This window comes from Typopeltis vanoorti, chromosome 19 (genome assembly GCF_054136105.1).
Source record: "Typopeltis vanoorti isolate ZY-2024b chromosome 19, IOZ_Tvanoo_1.0, whole genome shotgun sequence".
NCBI lineage: Eukaryota > Metazoa > Arthropoda > Arachnida > Uropygi > Thelyphonidae > Typopeltis > Typopeltis vanoorti.
The window spans coordinates 52,134,896-52,160,916 of record NC_143567.1 but is presented as its reverse complement, the minus strand read 5'-3'; the positions used below and the strand labels follow the sequence as shown (position 1 = coordinate 52,160,916).

General features: G+C 35.1%; 1 protein-coding gene and 1 long non-coding RNA gene across 2 annotated transcripts in view; one reads left to right on the top strand and one right to left on the bottom strand.

Annotated features, from left to right (window-relative positions):
• The window catches only part of LOC150096087 (snake venom 5'-nucleotidase-like), a 40,440-nt gene extending 39,250 nt beyond the window's left edge, over positions 1-1,190 (bottom strand). The window contains exon 1 of the mRNA XM_090409121.1: positions 932-1,190. Coding sequence (XP_090265247.1) covers positions 932-1,135 — 204 coding nt within the window. The 5' untranslated portion in view covers positions 1,136-1,190. The remainder of the gene's footprint in view (positions 1-931) is intronic.
• Positions 1,191-1,521: 331 nt separating this feature from the next.
• LOC150096086 (uncharacterized) lies at positions 1,522-25,456 on the top strand. The gene is made up of 4 exons (XR_016549885.1): positions 1,522-1,615; positions 3,400-3,482; positions 12,088-12,195; positions 25,358-25,456. It is a non-coding gene; the product is annotated as an uncharacterized LOC150096086 (long non-coding RNA).
• Positions 25,457-26,021: the final 565 nt, after the last annotated feature.

Here is a 26,021-nt window from a genome sequence, read left to right as displayed (position 1 = left end):
AGACTTACAGCCAAGACTTTAAGGCTCCCTATCTAAATTGTTTTGCTATTTATTACCAAATATTTATAACACATTATCTATTGAGTACAGCGATCAGTGAGCGATATTCAGGAAAAATATGTAAACAAAATGCAAAGTTGCCTCAATTTGCATGAGATATTCTGAATAATTAATACGTAAAATGAATAAGTAAACGCCAGTTTGTGATATTAGTATATAAATTCCAAACATCTATTTGTATCATAAACAGATAATTTAAAAAAAAAAAATCCTATTAATATATTAGTATATAGAACCCTAAAATTATAAATAAATATTTGTGACAAAATTAAAATATGCTTAAATTAAATATGTATACTTCTCAGACAAATGCTAAAGTGTTCTGATATGTTGTCGCCTTTTAAAGTATGTGCGGTTTCGAGGTCTGACTTGGAATTCTGAAAACTTGTGCTGTGGGTAAATTGCTTAAAACAATCTATTATTTTCTAATTTTACCTCCTAATGAGTTAAACGTAATTAAAATTTTGTGGTTTCTGATTAATATTTTCGCAGTTTTATCTCCTAATTTATCATCCAGTTTTATGTGATTTTTATTTTCTAATATCTACGAATTTATCATCTACCTTTACATAAACTTATCTACTAAATTAGAATCCAGATTTCCGTCATGTTATCTCTCCGTTTTTAACCCAATAGACTATTAAAATAGGTAAAGTAAAAGTCTGAAGGTTAATACATTATCACTGAATTTAAATTTGTTATATTGATTACTTTTATATTCTGTTTCTTTTCTTTTTCAAAATAGCCATGTTTTCAGTCATTTTTATATATTTTTTCTATTTTGTACTATGTTCACTTAAAAAATAAATTAAAACTATCATCGCGACATACTCTGCCAGTTTGTATGAGTTTAAAAAGTGCACTGACTTACTTTCGTAAGCTGCCGAGGAAAACCCCCGAAGCATCGACCAGCTGCAGCTTCCTCATCGGGACACCTTCCACCTACTTCATTAAATTCCTTAAAATGAGAATGTACGTCGTTAGTATGAAGGATCGTAAGATTAAATAACGTCTTAGCATAGTTTATTGTTCCTATTATCACTATCATAAAATACACGCAACCTACAGTTCCCATTTCTAAGCGCTAAATTCTTCAGTTCCATGTAACTTACTTTCCTTATCTGTTTACCGAGTTATCGTGCACTAGTAACAACGTTTTTTCGCATGAGATATCGCTTGATCACAACGCATGCGCAGCTCTGTTTATTATCAGTACTGTTTCAGGGAATCGAAAGGTTTATAAGAAAATATTGGTTCTTTCTAACACTGAAAACATAACAGTAATACATGCACGCATCCAGAACGTAACTTGGATTTTTTCAGATGAAGAAGAAAATACGCAAATAATAGTTGTTTTGTTGTAAATAGTTAAAAGTTTTTAAGTCATAAAAATGACTTTTCATGTAAAATAGACTGACTGTTCGTAAGCATATTTTAAGCCTCGATTCTTACAAAATATGTAAAACTGCCGATTCACTGTAAAACAAAAGGAAGTTAACTGGCAGTAACTTTCCGTTTACGATCCATATCCTGTTAAGACACCGTGAGCTTCTTAGTAAGTTGTACGTTTTAGCCCATTCATTGGGCTCGTTTGCTACGTAATAATACACTGCATAATAAATACTTTACAGGTGTAGTTTTGAAATTAGCTACGTAATTCTCACATACGCCCAACCCAAAAATACATGTAATAATACTCAACAAAACCACAAACAGAACAGGTAGAAAAAAAGTGAATTTCCAACTACAAAATCAGCTTTATTTTATTTATTTATTTTTTTAAGCCAGAAAATTTTCAACAACATTATTCATTCTGATTAACGTTAAAATAATTACATACAGGGTGTTCGGGATAAATTTGACATATTTATAATTAATTATATTTTTCCGTAAGTTACATGTATTAACACACACTTCTCTTCATTTAAAAGTTTGGACCCTTCTTCATTCATATACAAGATGTCAGAAAGGATGGATAGCTGGAACCCACCTGAATCATGGAAGAGAATAACTTGTATCATGATGATTCGTGCCCGCCATCAAAATAAGGATATTACGACTGCTGCCCAATGCTCCCTGAATACAGTAAAAACAATCAGGCATGAACTAGAGACTTGCAATGGTGACTACGAGGATGTAGCAAGAAGAAAGATCCCTAGCAGACGATCTGATTGCGTTCGTACAGCAGAATTCCTCGAAAATCTGCAGGAACAGGTGTTGAAGAACCCTGGCATTGGAATTCGGGCTTTGTTCGTGGAGTTGCTAACTGTAGTCAAGCCCTGGATAACAAGGGTAGCCAATGGTAGGCCGTATGTATGGCAGCAGGATTCGGCCCCTTGCCACACCTCTGGGAAAAGTCAAAAATGGTTGTCTGAAAATTTCTACGACTTCACCAGTCCAAATGTTTGGCCTCCAAACTCCCCAGACCTTAACCCCATGGATTATTTTGTATGGGGCGCAGTTGAAAAAGACACCAATCGCACTTCCAGTAATACAAAAGCCCAGTTAATGGATAAAATTAAAACAGTTTTTGCGGCCCTTCCCAGGGAGACTGTAGCATCAGCTTGTTCGAGGTTCCGAAGCAGAATTGAAGCTGTGATCGATGCTAATGGTGGTTATTTTGAGTAAATCTTGTTGATAGTATTGTAATTAACTCTGCCTGTAATGTTTTTTTGTCAATTCATTAAATTTAATAGATACAAAGAAGATTTTCTTTTTCCTTACGAAACTGTCAAATTTATCCCGAACACCCTGTATATATTATTCGAGCACTGTTTTTCTAATTTATCATTCAATAATTTGGTACATTACACAAATCAATGAACGATGATTGTGCTATTTGCTATTTTTTCACAATAAAACTTCGCTCACCACATAGCATTTCATATTATAATAACAAAACATCTCAGAAATTCTTTTAAAATAACCATATACAGTAGTTATTTCTGAACAAAGCTCTAAACTTTTGTTATTAATATGAGAGTCTACCAATTAAAGTAATTATCAGGGGGGAGGAACATAAAGTAAGTACCAGACACCGTGCAATTAAAATTTTTCTGCTAAAAATATAATATTACACATCGGGCTGTAAAGGTGAAATAACCTTGCGTTTTTCAGACAAATTTTAAGACTTTGACTAAATTAAGTGGGAAACTAGTATAACATGACCCAAAGCTAATTCCATGCTCTTCTTGGTACGTTTTATGTATGTTTTCATATTTTAAATTCTGTGCCCTTTTTATTTTTATTTATTTATTTTATTTGTAAATCTAGCACCATATGACATTTCGATGTGAGAACTTTACTTCTTGTGACGTCATCATGTGTTCCCTTTTACAGCGTGCAGGCTAAAGGGTTGGTGAGGAAGAAGTTGAAGCGCTTTGGAAATATTATTATTTTTTTAAACTGGAATCACTTCAGTGGTCAGTATTAACATCGTAAGCGTTTGATTAGTTCCGAACAACACTCATTTATTTTATTTTTAGTCCTACCTTTTGGAAACCAATGAGCAGCTAGTTTCCACTCACTTCCACCGATTCTGAGTACATTTCCGCAGAGTATTACATAAGATGATTTTTTTCTTATCCAACAAATTAGCGTTTGTTTATTTGTATGTAATTTGCATGTGCGTGTATTCCATGGTCGATTTCATCGTGAAAAAAAATGCTATTGCAGCTCTAGAGACCGACTAACTATGGCTGAAAAGAAAAAAAAAAATCTTCTGTACACCTTGTGTGATGGAAGTCGCTACGAGGATACGAAAGTTTGTTTTCAGTTTTATATTTATTTATTTAACTTTTAATCATTAGACATAACTGAATGTGTTCTGCGGCATCAATTGTTCACTACGTGGTCCATACGCAATATTTGAAAGAAAAAAAAATTACTCCTCACACGTCAGATTCTATATGTCCAACTGTATTGGTATTTTCTAGAGAAATTTTGTTATTGAATCTCGGGTTTTGACTCGATGTCAATAGTTAATCGAGTCTTCTGGATATCTTGAAGAATCAGAAAATGTCCCGAAAACAGAATTTATTGGTAGATTGAAATGAGTACCGAATCTTGCATCTGCGCCGAAATTAGCACCATGCAGCGTCCATCCGTAAACGAAGCCATTCATGCGAGTTTTTTTTTCCCTTTTGTATTCCTCCTTTGGGATTATAAAAATTCAAAACTATTTTTTTCATTGCTTCAGAGTAAATTGCACACATTCAAAATATTAAATTTAGATAAAGAGATCTTTATCTCTTCCTCGTCTGTTCAGAATTCAGTTTTATAATCCTCACCAAAGAATTATCGCATTCTTACAGAATTCGTTAGTCTTACAAACGTTCTATGCGTTTTATAGTGTAAGAAATAAACACAGGATTTTTTTTTCAGTAGAAGCCGTTGTGAACGAATACCTCTGAACAGTTATTTGACACATCAATTCTTAATATGTTGTCACGCTCTTTATCCGCACCTGTACGACACTGTTCTCTTCTGAATGACAATACTCATGGGAAAAAAACAGGCTTCTTTCGTAAGGTATTTCATTAACCTGAGCTTAATTACTATAATGGATTATTGAGCCTTGTTTGTATTCACTTATCAATATTTAATCAACCACCATTGAGGAAATTAACGAACTCGAGGTGGGCGTTTTAAGATACAGTCATGTACAGCCAGGTTGTGTTCTGGAAGTTCGGTTTTGTGGCGTATTCTACGTAGACTTAACATTTTAATTGCTTACTGTGTATATAGGAATAACGCATGAGTATTTTAAGTTAATCACCTTTTATTTCGTGCCATATTAATGACTTTGAGTAGGACTGGTTTCAGTGGTAAAGTGTCATCAAAGTAAACAAGAAAGCGTAGATGTGACTGTGTAGTTCCAAGTAGACGTTTCATATTTATGATAACATTGTGATTACAACGTAATATCAGAATGGGAGAAAGTGCCATGAAAAGTTAGTTCCTGTTAGCTTATAACCTAAAATCGGTGTAGTGTTCTGTGCCTTTATAGAAACCAGTGAGCACAATATCCATGCCTTCTGTGCGAATATATTAAGCAAGTCATCTTTCTAAAATGTAAATGATCAAAAAAGTATTCTAAAATCTTTTATTTTCAATTGTTAATACAAAATCTGATATGATGAACAAAGATCAAGCCTTACAGCTTTATTAACGTCAATTTTACTCAATTCCTCGTTATGTTTATTCATCTTCAGTGCCCCCCCCCCCATTGCATTCGAGTTCTGCATGATTTCACAAGAATGAAACATCTTTATGAATTGTTCACGTATCATCCTATCATAAACATTCTTTCTTCTACTGGCCACGCATCGAATCAGTTGAATATTAAACTCTAAGCAAGTGTTTTTGACTGATTAAAATTTCAATTTGAGTTAACTTACAGAAGGTTAATTTTCTTTCTTTTTTTTTTTTTTTTTAAAGACATCTCCTCGAACTGTTTTCTTTTGATCGCTAGTATACCTACTGTACAACCAACAGTCTGAGGATTCAATCCGACATGGATGCTTTTGAATGTCTTTAGGAAGGAGATGAATTTCGTCGCCGTATGGGAGACACCGTTTCACTTACTGAAAGCTTGAAAAATTTTCATGTTTGGTCTATAGAGGAGAGTTTCTGGATTATATAAAAATAAATAAAGTTTAGCCTACCGACGGCACTAACGTACTATAGGTTTACAACCTTTCGTGAGTAGGAATCACAGAAAGATCTTTTTTCCCTAGAAGTAGCTTATATTGTATAGTGGAAGCTTCTCGTTAGTTAGCGAAGCTGCTGTTAATATTACGTATCAATATAAGCTATATATTCACTGAGATATGCTTAAAATAATCGCCAATATTTTATTACAATCATTTCATTAACAATCAATACGCACTATAGTATAGTGTTTTATACATGAATTTCCTTTGGTATCTAAAATATAATATTGCATCTGTCTTGATGGTTCACATTCATTTTTATTGGGGTCTTCTTTTTGAACTAATTAGGATACTTTTTTTTCCCCCGCTGTGGCAGCCTTTCTATGTATTCTGAGCTTTTAATTTGTATCGGCTTTGCTTTGAAGTTTGTGACTTCCTCAAGAATATCTTGGCATCTCTGATCCACAAAAATTGGTATTTTTTTTCTGTTTTTGCTTTTTTTGCTTGGTACAACAGATTCTGGTTGAATGATGTTAAACATTCGGATAAAAAAATTGTGTATTGTCTTGCAATGCGTTCATTGCAAGATAATAATATTTGCAATAATATTAATAGTATTAATAACATTGTAATAATATTAATAACGTTGAAATAATAATGATAATAATATTAATAACGGTGAAATAATAATGATAATAATAATAATAACGGAATGATTGGAATACCTGCATTTTGTCATTTGTATTTATATTTCAATATTTTTTATATATTAGGTATTCAATACAAATATTTCACAACATATTTAATAATAATGATGGTAATAATTCGATATCAATATCAAAGTTTGTTTGTTAGCATACAGCTCATCTACGTATATACTATTAAAACATTATTGTTGCATTTTTAATCATAACAAAAATTCAAAATACAATTTACTGAGCACGGTCGTTTTTGATAAACTTGTTTGTTCGGGTGGTGTTTCTGCTGTCTTCGTCGAAGCCTCTGCTGAACTTATCCGAGGAAGACAACAGATCGCGGTGGTTTCGTGGTTTTGCTTCAGTACCCATCGCAAGCTAGGTGTAGATTGAACTGTTTATACGTATTCGCTTGGAAACATATATATATATTAGGATAACCAAGCAATTTTATATGCTTGGTTATTTTAGCTCCTAATCCCAAGTATGCAAACAATTAAGTTTGCGCCTGAAACAAAGTTCAAGTCTTCATCTTTAGACTTGAACTTTGTTTCAGGCGCAAACTTAATTGTTTGCATACTTGGGATTAGGAGCTAAAATAACCAAGCATATAAAATTGCTTGGTTATCCTAATATACAATATACCCAAGTTAAAAATTTATTCCCATATATATATATATATATATATATATATATATATATTCATTTTTAATATAAACTGACTATAAACCCGAGAATTATAGAAAATTGAGATTTATTTGCAAACGCAACATGTTTCTTCGAGATTGACTTCATCAGGCGTTAAGAACATAGAAAGATATTAAAAGACACTGAAACAAGCATTGAGACACTCTAAAGCTATACAATTATAAAGTTATGATATTCGACTGTAAATTACAGTTATTATGAACTTCAGCTATAGTCCGTGTTAAAGTTCTATTGTTGTACACTTGTGCATGTGTGGAACCACGCGATCTCCAGTATCTGATAGTAGAGCTGAAAGAGTCAGGCAAATTATAGTTGAGATTATTGTTCATATGAAGAGGGTCCAAGGTGATTTCTTTTGACTCTACAATGCGGCGTTCTAGCTCATCATGGCAAATGTGTAGGTTTGCAGTTGTTGTCCAATTTACTTCATGTTGGTGGCTTTCGTTGTTCGTGTTTATTGAAAACAGGACATGGCCTGATAGGGCAGTAGCTCTGGTTCTCTTGTAAGCAATGTCTCTTTGGTGTTCCTCGAGACGTAGGAGGATAGATTTCTCCGTTTGGCCATAGTAAGGTTTTCCGCACTCACATGTGACCTTGTATACACCTGGAAATTGTAGAAGGTTGTGAGATTGTTTATAGTTTCTGAAACTTGGTCTTATTTTTGGAAGAGTCGAGAAGCACGTTTGTAAGTTGAATTTCTTTAAGATTCTACTCAGTTTTTTGGATAGTGTGCTGATATATGGCAAAGAGATATAACCTTTGGAGTCGTTCTGTGTCTCTACGTTGCTACGTAGAGACACAGAACACACTGTCCAAAAAACTGAGTAGAATCTTAAAGAAATTCAACTTACAAACGTGCTTCTCGACTCTTCCAAAAATAAGATCAAGTTTCAGAAACTATAAACAATCTCACAACCTTCTACAATTTCCAGGTGTATACAAGGTCACATGTGAGTGCGGAAAACCTTACTATGGCCAAACGGAGAAATCTATCCTCCTACGTCTCGAGGAACACCAAAGAGACATTGCTTACAAGAGAACCAGAGCTACTGCCCTATCAGGCCATGTCCTGTTTTCAATAAACACGAACAACGAAAGCCACCAACATGAAGTAAATTGGACAACAACTGCAAACCTACACATTTGCCACGATGAGGTAGAATGCCGCATTGTAGAGTCAAAAGAAATCACCTTGGACCCTCTTCATATGAACAATAATCTCAGCTATAATTTGCCTGACTCTTTCAGCTCTACTATCAGATACTGGAGATCGCGTGGTTCCACACATGCACAAGTGTACAACAATAGAACTTTAACACGGACTATAGCTGAAGTTCATAATAACTGTAATTTACAGTCGAATATCATAACTTTATAATTGTATAGTTTTAGAGTGTCTCAATGTTTGTTTCAGTGTCTTTTAATATCTTTCTATGTTCTTAACGCCTGATGAAGTCAATCTCGACGAAACAAATAAATCTCAATTTGTTATAATTCTCGGGTTTATGGTCAGTTTATATTAAAAATGAACATATCCCAACCCCGAGTTAATAATAGTATTCACACATATATATATATATATATATATATATATATATATATATATACTAAATCTTGGTATTTCTAATTCTAGCCTAGCTCCCACTGACGAGACCTCAATAAAGGTCGAAACCGGTCTGGGTAGTGCCCCTTGCCTTTAATACAAAACATCATACATCCCCTTCTTGGAGATGTGTTTTGGCATTAAGGGTAAATATTAAGATTAGTGATCGGAGCTTGTTCCACTTTTGCCACGAGTTTTGCTGGTCCTGCACTACCTGTGGGATCAGTTAGACTTGCATCAATTGCAGGCGCAAACTTGACTTTTAGTCTGTTTGCTTACTTGGGAAATGGAGTAAAACCAGGTTTAAAATTACTTGGTATCTTTAACATATTTATACCCAAGGTAAAAATACTTTCTACATATATATATATATATATATATATATATATATATATATATATATATATATATATATATATATATATATATATATATATATATATATATATATATATATATATATATTACATGCATTTTTTCCTGTTAACGTGTAGAAGCGATACACGCCCCCACGGACTACCACTGCATGAGCACAGTTTAGCCTTTTTGAAGGGGTGGGTTGGATTTGGATATGGCGTGTTTGTGTCCTTGTAATGGTGTTTGAGAGGAATTCTTTATAGGTGTGTGTGTGTGTGTGTGTGTGTGTGTGTGTGTGTGTGTGTGTGTGTGTGTGTGTGTGTGTGTGTGTGTGTGTGTGTGTGTGTGTGTGTGTGTGTGTGTGTGTGTGTGTGTGTGTGTGTGTGTGTGTGTGTGTGTGTGTGTGTGTGTGATTTCCCTCTAATTTCAGTTTCGCTATACTATCTATATAGCCCGTTTCAGCTTTCTGTAGATCCCTAGGTTTCTCTCATCCAATGGCTATTTGTTGATCATGTCAGGTATGTAGAAACTTCGGGTGGCTTTTCCGTAGTGATTATTATACTTATATGTTATGTAGTTTGTTCACTGTGGTCTTGTAATCTGATATGTTATTCTGTTGATTGAACTGAAGTAATGTTTTAGCACGACTGTGTAGTGGCATAAGTGTTTCACCTTAACTATTTTGTGTTCTGTCATTGCTGCCCGTATGCGTGTGGGATTTTATCTTTGTTCTCAGAATATCGTTTTACCATTTTATTTTGCAACGATTGTAATCTGTTAAGTTTGTAGTCTGCGCAGAATGTATCTTAAAATGTTTTCACATTATGCTTTTTAGATTAGTATTTTTATGTATGTCGAGCAATGTCTTTTGATCGATGCAGTTTGCTTGTTATTATCCGGATGTAGTTTGTTTACTGTGGTCTTGTAATCTGATGTGTTATTCTGTAGATTGGACTGAAGTAATGTTTTAGCATGACTGTGTAGTGTCATAAGTGTTTCACCTTAGCCGGAGTTTTTTTGTGTAGATAATTTGTGTGACTTTTCCAACTTTGATCAGCAGTCCGAGATAGCGTGTTGTTTTCACCTGTGCGATTGTTGTGGTTTCAGGATCAGCGCTTTGTGTATAGGAGGATGGATGTCGGATAATGAGATATTTAGTTTCTGTGAGTAGGGTGTGGTGGTTTTTGAATATCATTAGGTTTTGTTTTTTCAGGGTATATATGTATGGAATTTTCAGTTAGCCAGTTATTGATCAGATTGATATCATGTTGCATATTTGTGTAAGCTATGTTTGCGTCGTTGTGAATGGACGCTATGGCCGTGTCGTTTGCGTATTGGAAGAAATTACTTTTTTTTTTTGTGGAGAAGTTGGCTAATATTGCGCGCGCGCGCGCGTGTGTGTGTGTGTGTGTGTGTGTGTGTGTGTGTGTGTGTGTGTGTGTGTGTGTGTGTGTGTGTGTGTGTGTGTGTGTGTGTGTGTGTGTGTGTGTGTGTGTGTGTGTTAAACAGAATGGGAGAAAGAACAGAGCTTAGTAGTACTCCATGGGTTACCGGTAGCTCTTTGCTGTGCGCTGATCCTATACGTGTGATCAGCGCCCGCGCCTAGTCTTTTTCTTGTGTGTGCGATTAATGTTCGGCGCCTTTTCAAAAAAGTTTTTTTTGAATAAAGTGTGAATAAAATGAACAGGAAATGAAAAACAAATGAAACCGCTTTACAGTCTAATGTTACGTACGGATTAGTCCTGCTTATACATTTTTTTTTTTTACACGGAACTCAAAAATTAATCATAAGTTGATTTATGATACATGAAAAAATAAAGAACTATTTTAGGTATATTTTCGTAAATTTTAATAAAAAATTACAGCGATATAATCGGGTCCAGGATACAGTTTCAGAATTTATTTGTTCGTTTCCGGGAAGATCTGAAGGGGCTCGAACGGAAGACGACGTACATTCATACTTATATTTACCATTCGTTCTTCGTTTAAACTCTTATCTCATATTTTTTGACATCTTTTAGGCGCCTTTTCTTCTGCGGCGCCTGTGTTTATTGCACACTTTGCACACGCCACCAGCCGGCCCTGCGTGTGATGTGCTTTCTGTTTTTCATGTATGCTTTGAACCACAGGAGTAGACATCCTCCGATTCCGATAGGTGTCAGTTTGTTCGACAAGATTTTTTGTGTTAGTGTGTCATACTCTTTGGTTAGGTCAATAAAAACAACTAATACTGTTCTGCTTTTATCTAACGCAGAGTTTATTAGGGCTGTGAAATATTCCGGAAGGGTTATTGTTTCTTTTTGTTTGTTTCTTTTTTTTTTTTTTTTGAAAACCATATTATGTTTCTGGAATGTGTGGAATTTTTCTATGTGTGCGAAAAGTTTGCGATACACAATGCACTCCATCATTTAGTTGATCAACTGAAAATGTGGTGGTGGGTCTGTAGTTACTTATAATGTTTCTTTTTCCATGTTTATGTATGAGAGTGATGATGATGATGATAAATGTGTGCATTTACGGAAATAGCTTATATTTGCGAATTACCAATCAATATCTTTGTGAGACCCACTAAACTCACCTTTAAATTGGAGAGAGAGAGAGAGAGAGAGAGAGAGAGAGAGAGAGAGAGAGAGAGAGAGAGAGAGACCAACCTTTATTTATAAGCAGTTTTGATATAGTACTTAATTTTTACATTAAAACGGAATTTTAATGAAAAAGTTACAAGCCAAAATGCAGGCATTGCCCATGACGAAATTAACATGTCGTTAACTGGCAATGTCCTAAATTTAAAAATGACCTAATCATGAAAAACAAAAATAAATTAACTTCCTTTTTTTTTTTTTTTAAAGCTTAAAAGCATTAATTTTCAAAAATATCCAACAGTTTCGACAGGACTGTGCATTTCTGTAAAGAATCGTGATAATGTACTTGATATCAGGTAATGCGTATACACATAAATATTTCGATTTTATTATCTCTTTCACATATCTCTTTTGTTCATACCGCACAGACAGGAGTCAAGGGCTGTAACTGAAAGTGCTTTGTAAACATTGGATGGCAGGCGCCGAATGATTTGATACCGACTAGATAGCTATTTCGGCCGCTAAAGTTAAATACGGTATAAAATTTCGTCATTTTACTGTAAACAAAGTGATAACCATGCTAGATTAATTATGAAAATGCGTAGTTAATTTTTTTTTCTTTCTTAGAACCTTATTTATCATTAGTCGATCTGACAACTGTCTCGGAAATTCGGGTTTTTCATCCCGTGTACAGACAAAATGGCCATGAGAAGATACGCAGTTTAGACAAAAAAAAAAAAAAAACTGTTGGTGATGGTGGACGGTAGATGGTGATTGTGGTAGTAATATTTTCTTTTGGTTCTCAGTTCGTGCCCACTGTACGCGTTAATTTCAAAATGGAAATGTCAGGTATTATGGAATAGTTGGTTTTTCAGCTGGTATCGAAAAATTTATTTATGTGTGGGACTTTTGCAAATAGGCTTTGCTTACTACTTCTTCTTCTTCTTTTTTTTTTTGTCAGTTTTGCTTCATAAAAACACCTATATCTCGTTGTTTTGGATGGATGGAACAAAAAAATTCCTTTTTTTTTTTTTTTTTGGATAAAAAAATCTTTGAATAAAAAGGAGTGTACTCGAGATGAAGGAAATTCGTAAACAGTAGCTGAGTAAAATATTCTGGATTATATCTTAGCACAAAGCGATGCAGTTTTCCTTCAAAATTTTCATTTTTATCTTGCAAAAACAAAATGATATTCCGTATTACCCAAAGTTCCATCATGACTGGTGAGAGAAATATCCAAATCTTTTGAATATATTTTCATATGTTGGCCACTAATTGCTTGTGCTTCTTTGCTAGGCTAAGTCCTCTTCTTGTCCAGCCAACAGTCGATACGACGACACGGTATTTGCACTTCGATTAAAAAAAAAAAAGCATTGCGTTCAAATCCCGTCCATTCTTACAAAGCTTTGTAAGAATTTCTCGACTGAAAGTGAGTTAGCTGGTTTGATACGAAAGTAGTGTTCTTCCACCCTTCCATGTTTTCTCACAACATGATTTTTCTCACATTGTTTAGGTGTTTAAGTACCAATGAAAGGTAAAATATGATCCCATTGAAAGGAATAGTTCAGATAACTAAATATATCGATACAATTCGTGCAAAACGTAATATTTATCTTCAGGATAAAATATTTATCATGAAGATAAATATTTTAGATTTTCAGAAATGCTCTACCAGTATTATTTCTCTGGAGAGAAAAAATTCTCTTGCAATTTTGTAATCAAGTAATTTTCTTTCTTTTTTATCTAGCAATATGTCTAGAATTCGTTTTTGAGCAACCTTGATTTGAATGATGCGACACTGTGAAAGGGTGTATACCTACAGTACAGTATCATGGGTGTGCTGAATGTTTTTTATTATTATTATTAATTTTAGCCTCTATTCATTGATAATTCGAGCTCAGTATCCGCGAAGGCTAAAGGATGGAGACTAGCTGCTGATCTGTCTTCAAAAAGTCAGTTAAGACTAAAGGAGCTCTGCCCATCTCTCTCTCTCTCTGAGAATAAAAGACATTTTATTTTTTACACAATCAGGAAACTTTTCTCTAGAGACCAAACATGCAACTTTTTCAATGAAATGCATCTCCCACCTAACAAACATCCATGTCCATGGCGGTATTCCAAGCCGCAGCCTCCTAGTTAAAGAGCGGATATGCAAACCATTCTGCCAACCAGGGCAGCAGTTGGAGTTGGTTTAGTTTAGAACTTTAGACTATGAAGCCATGTATGAAAACTATGCCTCTTAATCAGTTTTTTTTTTTTTTTTTGCCAGAAAAAAAAGAAACCTGAATTTTTCTCATAGAAAACTCATCCACCTTTCATACCAGCTCATTTCATCTTAATTTGAAAAAAAAAAAAAAAAGTTATAAAAGTTCTTGGCTTCTCAGACAGGATCCGTCATTGAACGAAATTTAATAGGAAAACATGCTTTTACTGATTTTTTTGAAGAAAAAATAGCGGCGGATTACCCAATAGGCGGCGCCTAGGGCCTCGTCGGCCTCAAAATTACATAACAAAAAGATAATATTGCTCTAAAAATTTAGTGAACGTTTATATTTATTATTTATTTATTTTCTAATATATTTTTAGATAGCTAATATTTATTTTCTATTTTATTTTTTATTGCATATAGGGAAAAAAATTGGAACATAGAAAATGATATAGTTAATATGTTAAATTATGATAAAATTATCTTTTTAATATATATATATATATTATATACAGGGTGTTCGGGATAAATTTGACATATTTATAATTAATTATATTTTTCCGTAAGTTACATGTATTAACACACACTTCTCTTCATTTAAAAGTTTGGACCCTTCTTCATTCATATACAAGATGTCAGAAAGGATGGATAGCTGGAACCCACCTGAATCATGGAAGAGAATAACTTGTATCATGATGATTCGTGCCCGCCATCAAAATAAGGATATTACGACTGCTGCCCAATGCTCCCTGAATACAGTAAAAACAATCAGGCATGAACTAGAGACTTGCAATGGTGACTACGAGGATGTAGCAAGAAGAAAGATCCCTAGCAGACGATCTGATTGCGTTCGTACAGCAGAATTCCTCGCAAATCTGCAGGAACAGGTGTTGAAGAACCCTGGCATTGGAATTCGGGCTTTGTTCGTGGAGTTGCTAACTGTAGTCAAGCCCTGGATAACAAGGGTAGCCAATGGTAGGCCGTATGTATGGCAGCAGGATTCGGCCCCTTGCCACACCTCTGGGAAAAGTCAAAAATGGTTGTCTGAAAATTTCTACGACTTCACCAGTCCAAATGTTTGGCCTCCAAACTCCCCAGACCTTAACCCCATGGATTATTTTGTATGGGGCGCAGTTGAAAAAGACACCAATCGCACTTCCAGTAATACAAAAGCCCAGTTAATGGATAAAATTAAAACAGTTTTTGCGGCCCTTCCCAGGGAGACTGTAGCATCAGCTTGTTCGAGGTTCCGAAGCAGAATTGAAGCTGTGATCGATGCTAATGGTGGTTATTTTGAGTAAATCTTGTTGATAGTATTGTAATTAACTCTGCCTGTAATGTTTTTTTGTCAATTCATTAAATTTAATAGATACAAAGAAGATTTTCTTTTTCCTTACGAAACTGTCAAATTTATCCCGAACACCCTGTATAACATTCAAAAAAGCTGATTATATATATATAATCAGCTTTTTTGTTCCAGTATAGGAAGTAGGCGAGGCCGTTTTTAAGCCCTATCTAACTTTTGGAGACTGAGTGGGCAGTTCAATCTCCTCTGGTAGCCAATCAGAGATAGCTGGCCCAAGGCTATCACTAATTAATCGGCACGCAGTGAAGAAGAGTGCCGCCATCTAGTGGTCCCTAACCCTAACACAATATATATATATTTAATGTCTGAAAATAGTGTGGGTTCGACGGCCGATTTTCTTGAGTTTACGGGACGAAAAACCCGCTAGCCCGTGCCAGAGATCGACTAACTCTGGAACCCGTCTAGAAAAGGTTTAGAAAAAGTTCCTCTAGTCGGCGGCTAGATTTGAACGCCTTTCGTCGTGCGGGCAAGCGCTGTAGAGTGCAAATACCACTTCTACTTCTACTGAGCTACACAAGCTCTTGTCTTTTTAATAATAAAAACACTTTTACATAAAGGGCCTTTTACATAACAAAATTGTGCCTAGGGCCTCAAAGAAACATGATCTGCTATTGAGAAAAAAATTAGTCTATGCAATCTATGTTACCTACCGGCATGCAGGGCCGACTCAGACATCGGTTTTTCCGGCCTCAGACCGAGGGTCTGCGCTCAGAGGATCCCGCACTTACAAATTTCTAAGAAAATTTGATAATAGAATTTTTGATGTTTCAGAGATGTATTGATATGGGAAATATTTTAATTAAATTTATATCGATTCTTTGTCCTTTTATCATTGCCGGTAATGGGTTTGCGCCTGCAAATACGAGGGGTTTTCAAATAGTTCTTGGAAAATGTAAATAAAAAGACAAGGGTAATTTCAAACGGATATAACGCCACGCGTAAGTATCGTGTACGGCTGTCTACCTGATAAATACCTGATAAAACAAGTCTCAACAAGTTTACGTTCGCATCAATTAATTATAAAAATAGCATTCTGTTTACGAATAATAACCACCTTCTGGGAACTGTATCGGTGGCTATTGTACAATTACAAACAATCGTAGTGTGCTGGCGCTCGAGCGACGCGCGTAGCTTATGCGATCGGAAAGAACTGCGCGCGGCCACAGTATACTGTGACGCGGTGTTGTGTGCAGAACAGTGTAAAACCAATATGATTTGTGTTTAGTTATTTTTGATATAAGTAATAATATAACTATATGTATTTAATGTTTGTAAATTGTTTAATAAAATTATATATTTTTCGATAAAAAAATTATTTTTTGCAAATATTTTGGGGGGCCCCCACTAATAACTTTTTCCTGAGGCTCCTCAAAACCTCCAGTCGGCCCTCCCAGCATGTCAAACTTATTCATTACTTTTAATATGGCTTTGAGAAAACTTAAAAAAAAAAGTATTCACATGAGAACTTGCATTCCGAGTTTTATACTGTACCTTCTCATTGTGGTATTCGTTTTGTATTTGTAAGAAACAGCTTACTCGTTCCTAAATTTTACTCTCTGGTTCAGCATATTTATTCTTTGGTAATAATTTAGTCTGCTTAAAGATCTGTTTAATCATGGATATTGACCATCATTTAATCTGATTTTTTTTTTTTTTTACTTACAGAGTGGTTTATGGAGGAGTTTAGTCCAAATCGAGTCTGATAGTACGATTTCTTTATTTAAATGGTATTCATTATAGTCAAGGCAATAATTATCACATTTCTTGTTTAGGAATTGGGAAGAGGCTACCTACAGTTCAAATTGAAAAGTAACAACATAACATATGCTTCGCCTCTACTGCTAAAGCAGTTCCTTCATATTATTAAAACCTAGTTTGTATATTAGTCATGATATTTAAATAATTGTTAACATATATTTGGGTGGCTACAAAGATATGGAGTACTTGGATATTCAGTTTAACTCCATCATCCCTATTTTAGTGTGAATATTTAAGAATTTAATTAGCTGATCTCGTCTGAATTCAAATTCGTAAAACTGTCTACTTTTTTGTTCAGCTAAACTTATACCACCTAACATGTGGTATCTAATCCCATTGCTGACACAGCAATGGGATTAGATGGTATGCCATCCCCCTGTATTATGTGAATCTGCAAGCCTAATTTCTGGGAAGGTGCCAATGGATTTGAAAGAGGGCAAAATAGTTCAACTGTAAAAAGGAGGCTCAAAGACAGAAGTAGAAAATTATAGGCAAATCATTATCTCTGAGGAGCAGTGGTTAAGGTATTGAAGAAGCTGGAAAAGACAGAATTCAAGACAAAGTGGAAAAGGAAACAGCTACTCAGGGATGCTGCTGGATTTTGGCAAAGCATTTGTTTGGAGATTCAGTGGCAAATCCTGAAGAAAACATTGACTGATCAGTCAGAGGCATGTGGTGAGGTTGTCTGTAAGGATAGAAAAATAAGGAATTAGAATGATAAAGAGGACATGAAAACTGAAGATAAAGATATTCTTGATGTATAGACTAAATACTTTGAAAGACTGCTATAAAAAACAAGCAGTGTCAGTGTCAAATGATGGCAGAAAACTGCCAACAGAAAGAATGCAGTCAGGAATACATATCCATACTTGAAGTAGAAAAAGTCATCAAAAACCTGAAATGTGGAAAGGCAGCTGGTGTAGAAGAAATTCTGCCAGAAATGCTCAAATATGGAGGTATAAAATTTTACGACTGCTTTGCATAATTCAGGCGGCCTGGTTAGGGGGTTGAATTCCAGTGGATTGGAGCAAAGCTCTCATAGTAATCATCTATAAAATAGGAAATAAAACTGGATACAAGAATTACGGAGGTATTTCCCCACTGAGTGTTCCTAGTAAGTATACTTGAGAAATGGCTAAGAAAAATTGTGGAAAGAAAGCTTGGAGAAGCACAAGCTGCACTCAGGCCAAATAGAGGTTGTTAGGATCAGATTTTCATTTTAAGACATATAGTTGAGAAATCTTGGGAATATAACAAGGATCTGTATTTTTAAGTTTTGTAGATCTGGAAAAGGCATATGACAAGGTGCCAAGAGGAAAGCTCTTCAAAACGCTATACATTATACAGAACATTATACAAAGCAATACATAGTCTATATTTAAGTTGTCAGAATTGAAGGAAATACAGGAAGATGGTTTAAAGTAAAATCAGGTGTGCGACAAGGGTGCACATTATCTTCACTGTTATTCATTATCTACATGGATTCACATTATGAAGGAAAGTGGTATTAAATCTAATATCAAAATTGATACTAATCTTAGTTCTTTACTTTATGCAGATGATATATGCTTCTGAATAAATCCAGTACAAATCTGCAAGATTCCCTGACTAAATCAGCAGTAAAAAGACAAAGACAATAAAAATAGGCAGAAACATTGAAAATATCAACTGTATTGTGAATGGAGAACCTATAGAACAAGTAAAACATTTGAGCTTTTAGGCAGTTTTTAGTGGATGGTAAATTAAATATGGAATTAGACAACAGAATTAGTAAAGTGATATGGTGGGAAGTTAGCTGAATAATGGAATAAGAATGAAATAAGTCAAAAAAGCTAAATTAGCTGTATACAAGACAGTACTCAAAACAATTTTAACTTATGGATCTGACAGCTGGGTGAGAAATAAAACACTTGACCAAAGACCGGAGACTTCTGATATAAGAAGAGTTCTGAGAAAGATTAGTGGAGTCAACAGATAGCATCAATTGCAGTATCGCATTAAAAATGAAAACATTAGGAAAGAACTCACATTGTTAGCATTCAGGAATGTTAGTAGAACTAATCTCTGGTGGTATGGTCACTTGAACAGAATGAAAGAGGAAAGATGGTTTGAATCAAATCATTTTGCTAATTTCCTAATTAGCAAAATAAGTGTTCTTTGCCAGTTTGGCAGGAAAAAGACTCACAAGAAGACTAAGATACAGATGGATTGATACAGTAAAAAGCATCTTAAAAGACAGAAACATAAGTTCTCATAATATTGGTATTGACAGATAACATATGAATTTGGGGCAAGATTATTGACCAGAAGTTAGGAATAGTGTAACTTTCTCATGTAGTACTATCATATGTATCCTCAGGGATGTACAGGATAATTATGATAGTACTACATGAGAAAGTTACAAATAAGTCATTTGATGACAATGATGACTTATTGCATCAGTTATTGAATTAAGTCAAGGAACCCTGACTCATGATAGGATACTGATTCAAATGATTGATTCAAAAGTACAGCATCATCTGATAACATCTTCAATTTTGATATCAGGTTTAATATCACTTTCCTTCATAATGCGATCCAGATACAATAGATGATGAATAACAGTGGAGATAATGCACACCCTTCTAACTAACTTGCAACTTAAATACAGAGTAAGCATTACTTGATATAATGGCCCATTATTATTATTATTGAATCAAAAAAAAAAAAAAATCAGCTAACGCCTTTTATTCCTGTATAAGGAGTATGCGAGGCCGTTTTATCCCCTATCTAACTTTTGGAGACCGAGTAGGCAGTTCAATCTTCACTGGTACCCAATCAGACAGTTGGCCCAAGGCTATCACTAATTAAGTGGCACTTAGTGAAGAGAGACCGCTCAACAAGTCTTGCCATCTCATGGTCCCTAAATCCTAACACAATATATATTTAATATCTGAAAATAGTGTGGGTTCTACGGTCGATTTTCTTGAGTTTACGGGACAAAAAAGCCCAAGTTTCCAAGAGAAAAAAATCTGCTTGCCCATGCCAGAGATCGACTAACTCAGGAACCGGTCGAAAAAAAGGCTTAGAAAAATTTCCTCCAATCATCGACTAGATTCGAAACAAAGTCTTCCTTCGTGCAATCAAGTGGATGTGGCACTTGCACATTTCACATGTGCAAATGCCACATCCACTGAGCTACACAGGCTCTCATCATACTACATACACCAGCTATCATACTGTTCTTGATTCATTTACACTATTTGCAAACACAACATCCAATGACAATCTATTCCAATCATGCACCACTCTATGAGAGAAAAATGTAGCTCTCACTCCTTCACTGCATACATTCATTCTCATCTTCCATGGCTGCCCTCTTGTCCTCTCCCCACCCCGCCAAACACTGAAATCCTGTACGACTTTTCACATGTTTGTAAACTCAATTATAGCACCCTTCTTTCTCCTTTGCTAGTGTCTGCAATCCAAATTCTCAATCTATCTTCATAATGAGTATTCCACAATCCTGGTGTCATTTTTAACACTCTCCTTTGCACTGTATCAGAATCACTAAGGAAACTGCATCTGCACACAATAGTCCAAGTGAAGTCTTATCCAGGCCTTATAAAGAGGCAAAATGACATTGGATATCGTCATACCAAAGTGCATGACTTTACTAACGTTGAACTGATAGCCATTTTCGTCTGCCCACAATTCCAGCCTATTCAAATCATTGTGCAAATAATGTATATCAGCCATTTTCCTAATTATTCTACATATCTTTGCATCATCAGCAAATTGTTCTATGATGCCTGTCAAATCCTTCCCAATGCTATTAATGTACAGACTGAATAACAGTAAACCAAGGACTGATCATTGTAGTACACGACAGGTTACCTTAAAACTTTCAGATTCATATCTCCAATATACAACTTTTTGATATCTCTCTATCAGTCATCCTCTTATCCATGCTAATATATTATAATCCAAACCCATATTCTCCAATTTATGCAACAGTCTTCCATGGTGTATTCTCTCAAAAGCCTTAGCAAAATCCAAACGTATCACGGTTTTCCATTCCTCCTTGTCTAACTCAATGGTAACATTATTAACCTTTAGTAAATCCATGCTGCTCATTGCAAAGTGAATTCTCTATCAACTAATTTCTGAATGTGAACCTTAACCAACATTTAAAAAATCTTCACTACCACTCCAGAGATATTAATAGGTCCATAGTTGGATACGTGTCTTTGTACCACCCTTGTGCAATGGAATTATCACACATTCCACTCCTGTAAAATGTTTCTTGTTCTGAGACTCAAATTATATAGCCTGGTCACAAGAACAGTCAGTTCTGCTGAACACTCTTTTCACATCCATGATGATATCCCATCAGTCCCTGTTTCTGAATTCTTATTCAGAAATATGTGCAACAGCTCTAATACCTCCTCCTCATACATCTGTTTCTTCATTCGGTGAAGAGGTAGCAGTGAGGCACGATGTTGCACACCAGATTGAAACCTTTTAGAAAGATGGGCAATCATTTGTTAAATAACCATCTGCATCCAGTAGTTCTTCTTTCATATTCATTCTTTCTTTTACTTGCAGCATAGCAATAGAATTCTTTGGAATTGTCTGTAGGTTGCAGAGCCAGCTTGTTTTCATACTCAGAGTTAGCTTTCTGTACAATGGACTCTTCTGGCCAGCTGCTTATAATTTTTATAATGTACATCAACCTTAATCACAGAGTATTCCTTTCATATCATCCTTTTCTTACGAATCTCTTGCTTGATAAGATTATGCATCCATTTTACTTCTGCTGTATTTATTCTTTGAATTTTAGGAACAATCATTTAAGCATTTTTTAAACACTGCCCATGCACTATCTATTTATCTATATCCTTCACATCTAACAACTGATACCATGGAGCAGAATCTAGCATACTCCTTAGTCAGTCCTAATTTCTACTTTGCACTATAAAACTATCATTTTGAACAGCTTTCATCTTATCACATGCCTTTTTCAAGATCTGCAAAACTTAAATACCGATCCTTGTTATATTTCTATGATTTCACAAATAATTGTCTTAAAGTGAAAATCTGATCCCGGCAACTGGTGAGTGTAAAATCAACATGTTCTTACCAAAGGCTTTCCATGACATTTGTTCAGCTAGTTTTACACAGTACTTTCCTTTTTTACATTTTTCTCTGTATGCTCTAAGAGCACAAGCTGACTGACTAGCCAAGAACTTTTGATATGCTTTCTTCTTTTCCTTTACTGCTTCTAACTTCCTGAGTACACCATGGAGTTCTGATTTTTCTTTCCTTGCAGACTGCCTCCAGTTGAATCAATGCTTTCCTTAAGGTTTGCCACTGAATCTCCATGGTTTGGTTCTTATTTTCAAACTCTTTCATTTTTTCTTGAATAATGTTTGTGAATTCGAGTCTACAATTCACCTCTGATAGTTGTTCAACTTTGATTCATTTCAAAACTTTCTTACATGCCCTTTTTTTTCAATATGAAATTCAATTTTAACCTGCTCAACACTAAATAGTGATCCCTTCCAATTTCAAATCCTCTGTACACTCTTGCATCTTGAACCAGTGCAAAGATATTACTACCAAGCAATAACATAATGACTTATTTCTTATGTCCATGTAAGTTTGTGCACATCTTTATGTTGGAACATGGTGTTAGTAATAACTAGTTCATGTCTTGAGCAGAAATCTAGCAGGTATTTACCATTATTATTAGCCTTGCTCTTTTCTCCAAATTTTCCCAAAATATTCTTGTCTGGTAATCATGTCCTACTCTGCTGTTCTCCAACAAGGATCAAGCTTGCCTTTTTCATTGTGTCAGGTGCATTCCTCAATGTCTCAAAAAATTCCCCCACTTCTTCATTAGTAGAACTTTCTGTGAGACCATAGTCACAAATAAGTGTCATCGTCCATTCCCCATTCTGATATTTGCCCAAATCACTATTTGATATTGCCTGCCATTCAAGATTATCTTCGTATTTAGTGTTGGATACTATAGGTATTTTGTGAAAATTATTCTGCCATCTTATAATTTTTATAAGATGGCAGAATAATTTTATAAAGGACTGGTAAAAAGGTTATTGGTCTATAATTTCTTATGTCAGTTTTATAACTTTTCTTATATAGAAGGATGATTTTTTCCAGTGTTCCAATTTTCAGGGGTTCTTCCTATTCTTAAATACTTGGTATACAATTCTGCTAGCTTTTATATACAAGAAATCTGAATATACAGGCAAGTTTCAGAACATCTTTCTCAGCTTTAGATCTTTTACAAGCCTTAAACCAAGTAAGAAAAAACAAAAAAGAACATAATGTACCAATTTATTTGGCTTTCAGACCTATGTAAAATGCTCAAAGCTTTAAATCATGTAGGAGTAGGTGATATTTATATTAACTCATATATATGAGATTCAACAGTAATAAACAGAAATGAAAAAGAAAGAGAAACAGAAATAAAGATGAGCCAGACAAGGAGTCTCTATCTCACAAAATTATTTGCTACAGCCCTTGAATATGGTATGAGAAAATTGAACTGGGAGAAGAGGGCTGAATATTATTATTCGTAACACCTCCAAGGAGTCCAAAAAGACTCAATGCGAGAGGACACCCACTATACAACCGTCTCCACCACTACACCGAATCTCTACTACCAATCATCTCCATCAATGCCATCTATCGCCCACCACCACCACTACAACTTCAACTATTTTTTTGTCTGTAAATTGCATGTGTTCTGAATGGCCAATTTGTCTGTATGCGAGATGAAAAACCCGAGTTTCCAGGAGGGAAAAACCCTGCTACCTCCATATGAGATCGGCTAACTCGCCTTCGATTGAAAAAGTCCACATAAAGATTCCTCCCGTCACAACGAGAATCGAACTTAGGCCTATTCGAATCGAAGGGTGCAATGTGCCATCATTCTTCCAATTGCACTACAGAGGATGATGGAGAATACTTAAGCAATCTGCTGATGCTATCATTCTAATAGGCCTAGAACACATGACCTAGACCTAGAACACATGATTATTGAATTAAATGAAAAAAGTCTGGATATAGGGCTGCAAATAAATATGGATAAATCAAAAATAATGTGTAGTGGAAATACTCCAGAATGAAAATAAAATGAAATTAATCAAAGACAGATTGAAATAGTGAGTTCATACAAATATCTAGAACAAATCATTACAAACAACCATAAACTTGATAATTCCAGCTAGAATAATAGCAGGATGGAAAGTTTTTAACCATTATAGAGACATATTCAAAAGCAAGTTGCCAAACCACCTAAAAAGGATGATCTACAACCAGTGTGTACTCCTAGTGGCCTATGGTAGTGAAACCTGGAACATCTAGAGAAATTGAAAACAACACAAAGAAACATGAAAAGAGCCATTTTAGGAATAACCCGGTTAGATAAAAAGAAAAATACTTGGATAAGGAAGAAAACAAAGGCAATAACCATTGCCTTAGTAATAAATGGCAACGGACAGAACATGTGATGAGAATGTCTGACAACACATGGACAAAAAGAGCAGAAGGGAATGCAAGAACTTGTTATCGAAAACCATGTAGACCGGTGGTAAGATTGGATGATGAGAGAACATGATATTATGGACATTTATGGATGAGAGAAGCACATGATTGGCAAAAATGGAAAAGGCATTCGTTCAGCAGTGGACTCAAGACAGCTGTTATTTAGAAAGATCACTTTCCTTAAATATAGTCCATGCAAATTATAATACCAGAGTTGGTGTACAGCCTTGTTTGATAACTGATTTAACATCAGTCTATCATTAAATTCAAAATGAATATTTGCATCTTAATGAGAAGCCATGTATCTCTGTATGAGGTTTTCTTTACATCCCACAGATTTAATGTTTTGCAGTTCACATTTTGATACATCACCATATTTTTGAGATCTATAAAATTCAAACAGAGATCCTTGATGTAGATCCATGATGGTGGATCACAATTTCTCAACTATCAATATAATAGTTCTTAGCACCATTTGCAGTTTGTGTTTACCATTTTTCTTAGCCTTTTCTCAGGTATGCTTGTATAAATCTTTTCTGAACACATTTCACTATACATACATTAAGCAAGGAAATTGATAATTCTCACTTTTTTTTTTTTTTTTTTTTTTTAATAAACTGACAAAATGAGAGACTCTAGTGACTGAAGTAGATTTCCTCTTCTGAACAGGCCTGAATTATGCAGTGTGGCCACTGCAAACGTTTTAGAGCATATTTTAGGTTTAATATTTACTCTAGCTAGCTTTCTACATTTCAGGTTTATGATGCCCCTTCCCTCCACAAAATAAGCTAACTTTTATTTATTCTTATGGAAAAAGGAATACAGGTCAATGTCTAGTCCAGAAAGCCAATCCGAGGGCTCATCCATCACCTCATGGATATCCTGGAGGTCACCACCATGAAATTGGTGCCTTGGGCAGTCATTCACAATAAGGGTGGTCTGACAGTCTCCATTTATGTAGTAGGTAGCCATATCTGCTCTGGTTAGTTCTGATCCTGTTGATAGATGACCAAATCTTCCTAGGAAGAGGAAATCACCAGGCAATGGAGCACAGGGATCTTCAACCAGGAAGCCATTTGTTGGAAGATTGTAAAGCAGCTGAGGAGAGTTTATCCATAGACCAGAAAGGGTTTCTTGATTTTAGGCAAAGACTAGGTGGATTTATGTAGGGGCGTGCCGGTCATGTGTGCGATGCACCTGTGTGCATCGCATGTGTGCAATGCACACAGGTGCCAAAGAGGAGGAAATACTTAAAAAAAAAACGTTTTTTTAAAGTGATTTTTTATTGGGGGGGGGGGGTAGACACGAACTAAAGTTTTGCACACTGGCACGCCCCTGGATTTATAAGAGTTTGGTGCAGGTTGCTCATTTCTTTATTAAATTCTTTAATCAGGGCTTGTCTTATCTAACATAGGTGATGCAATGTTAGATAGGACAGGCAGCCAGGGTGTGCATGGTAGAGTTTAGCTGGGTGTCTATGA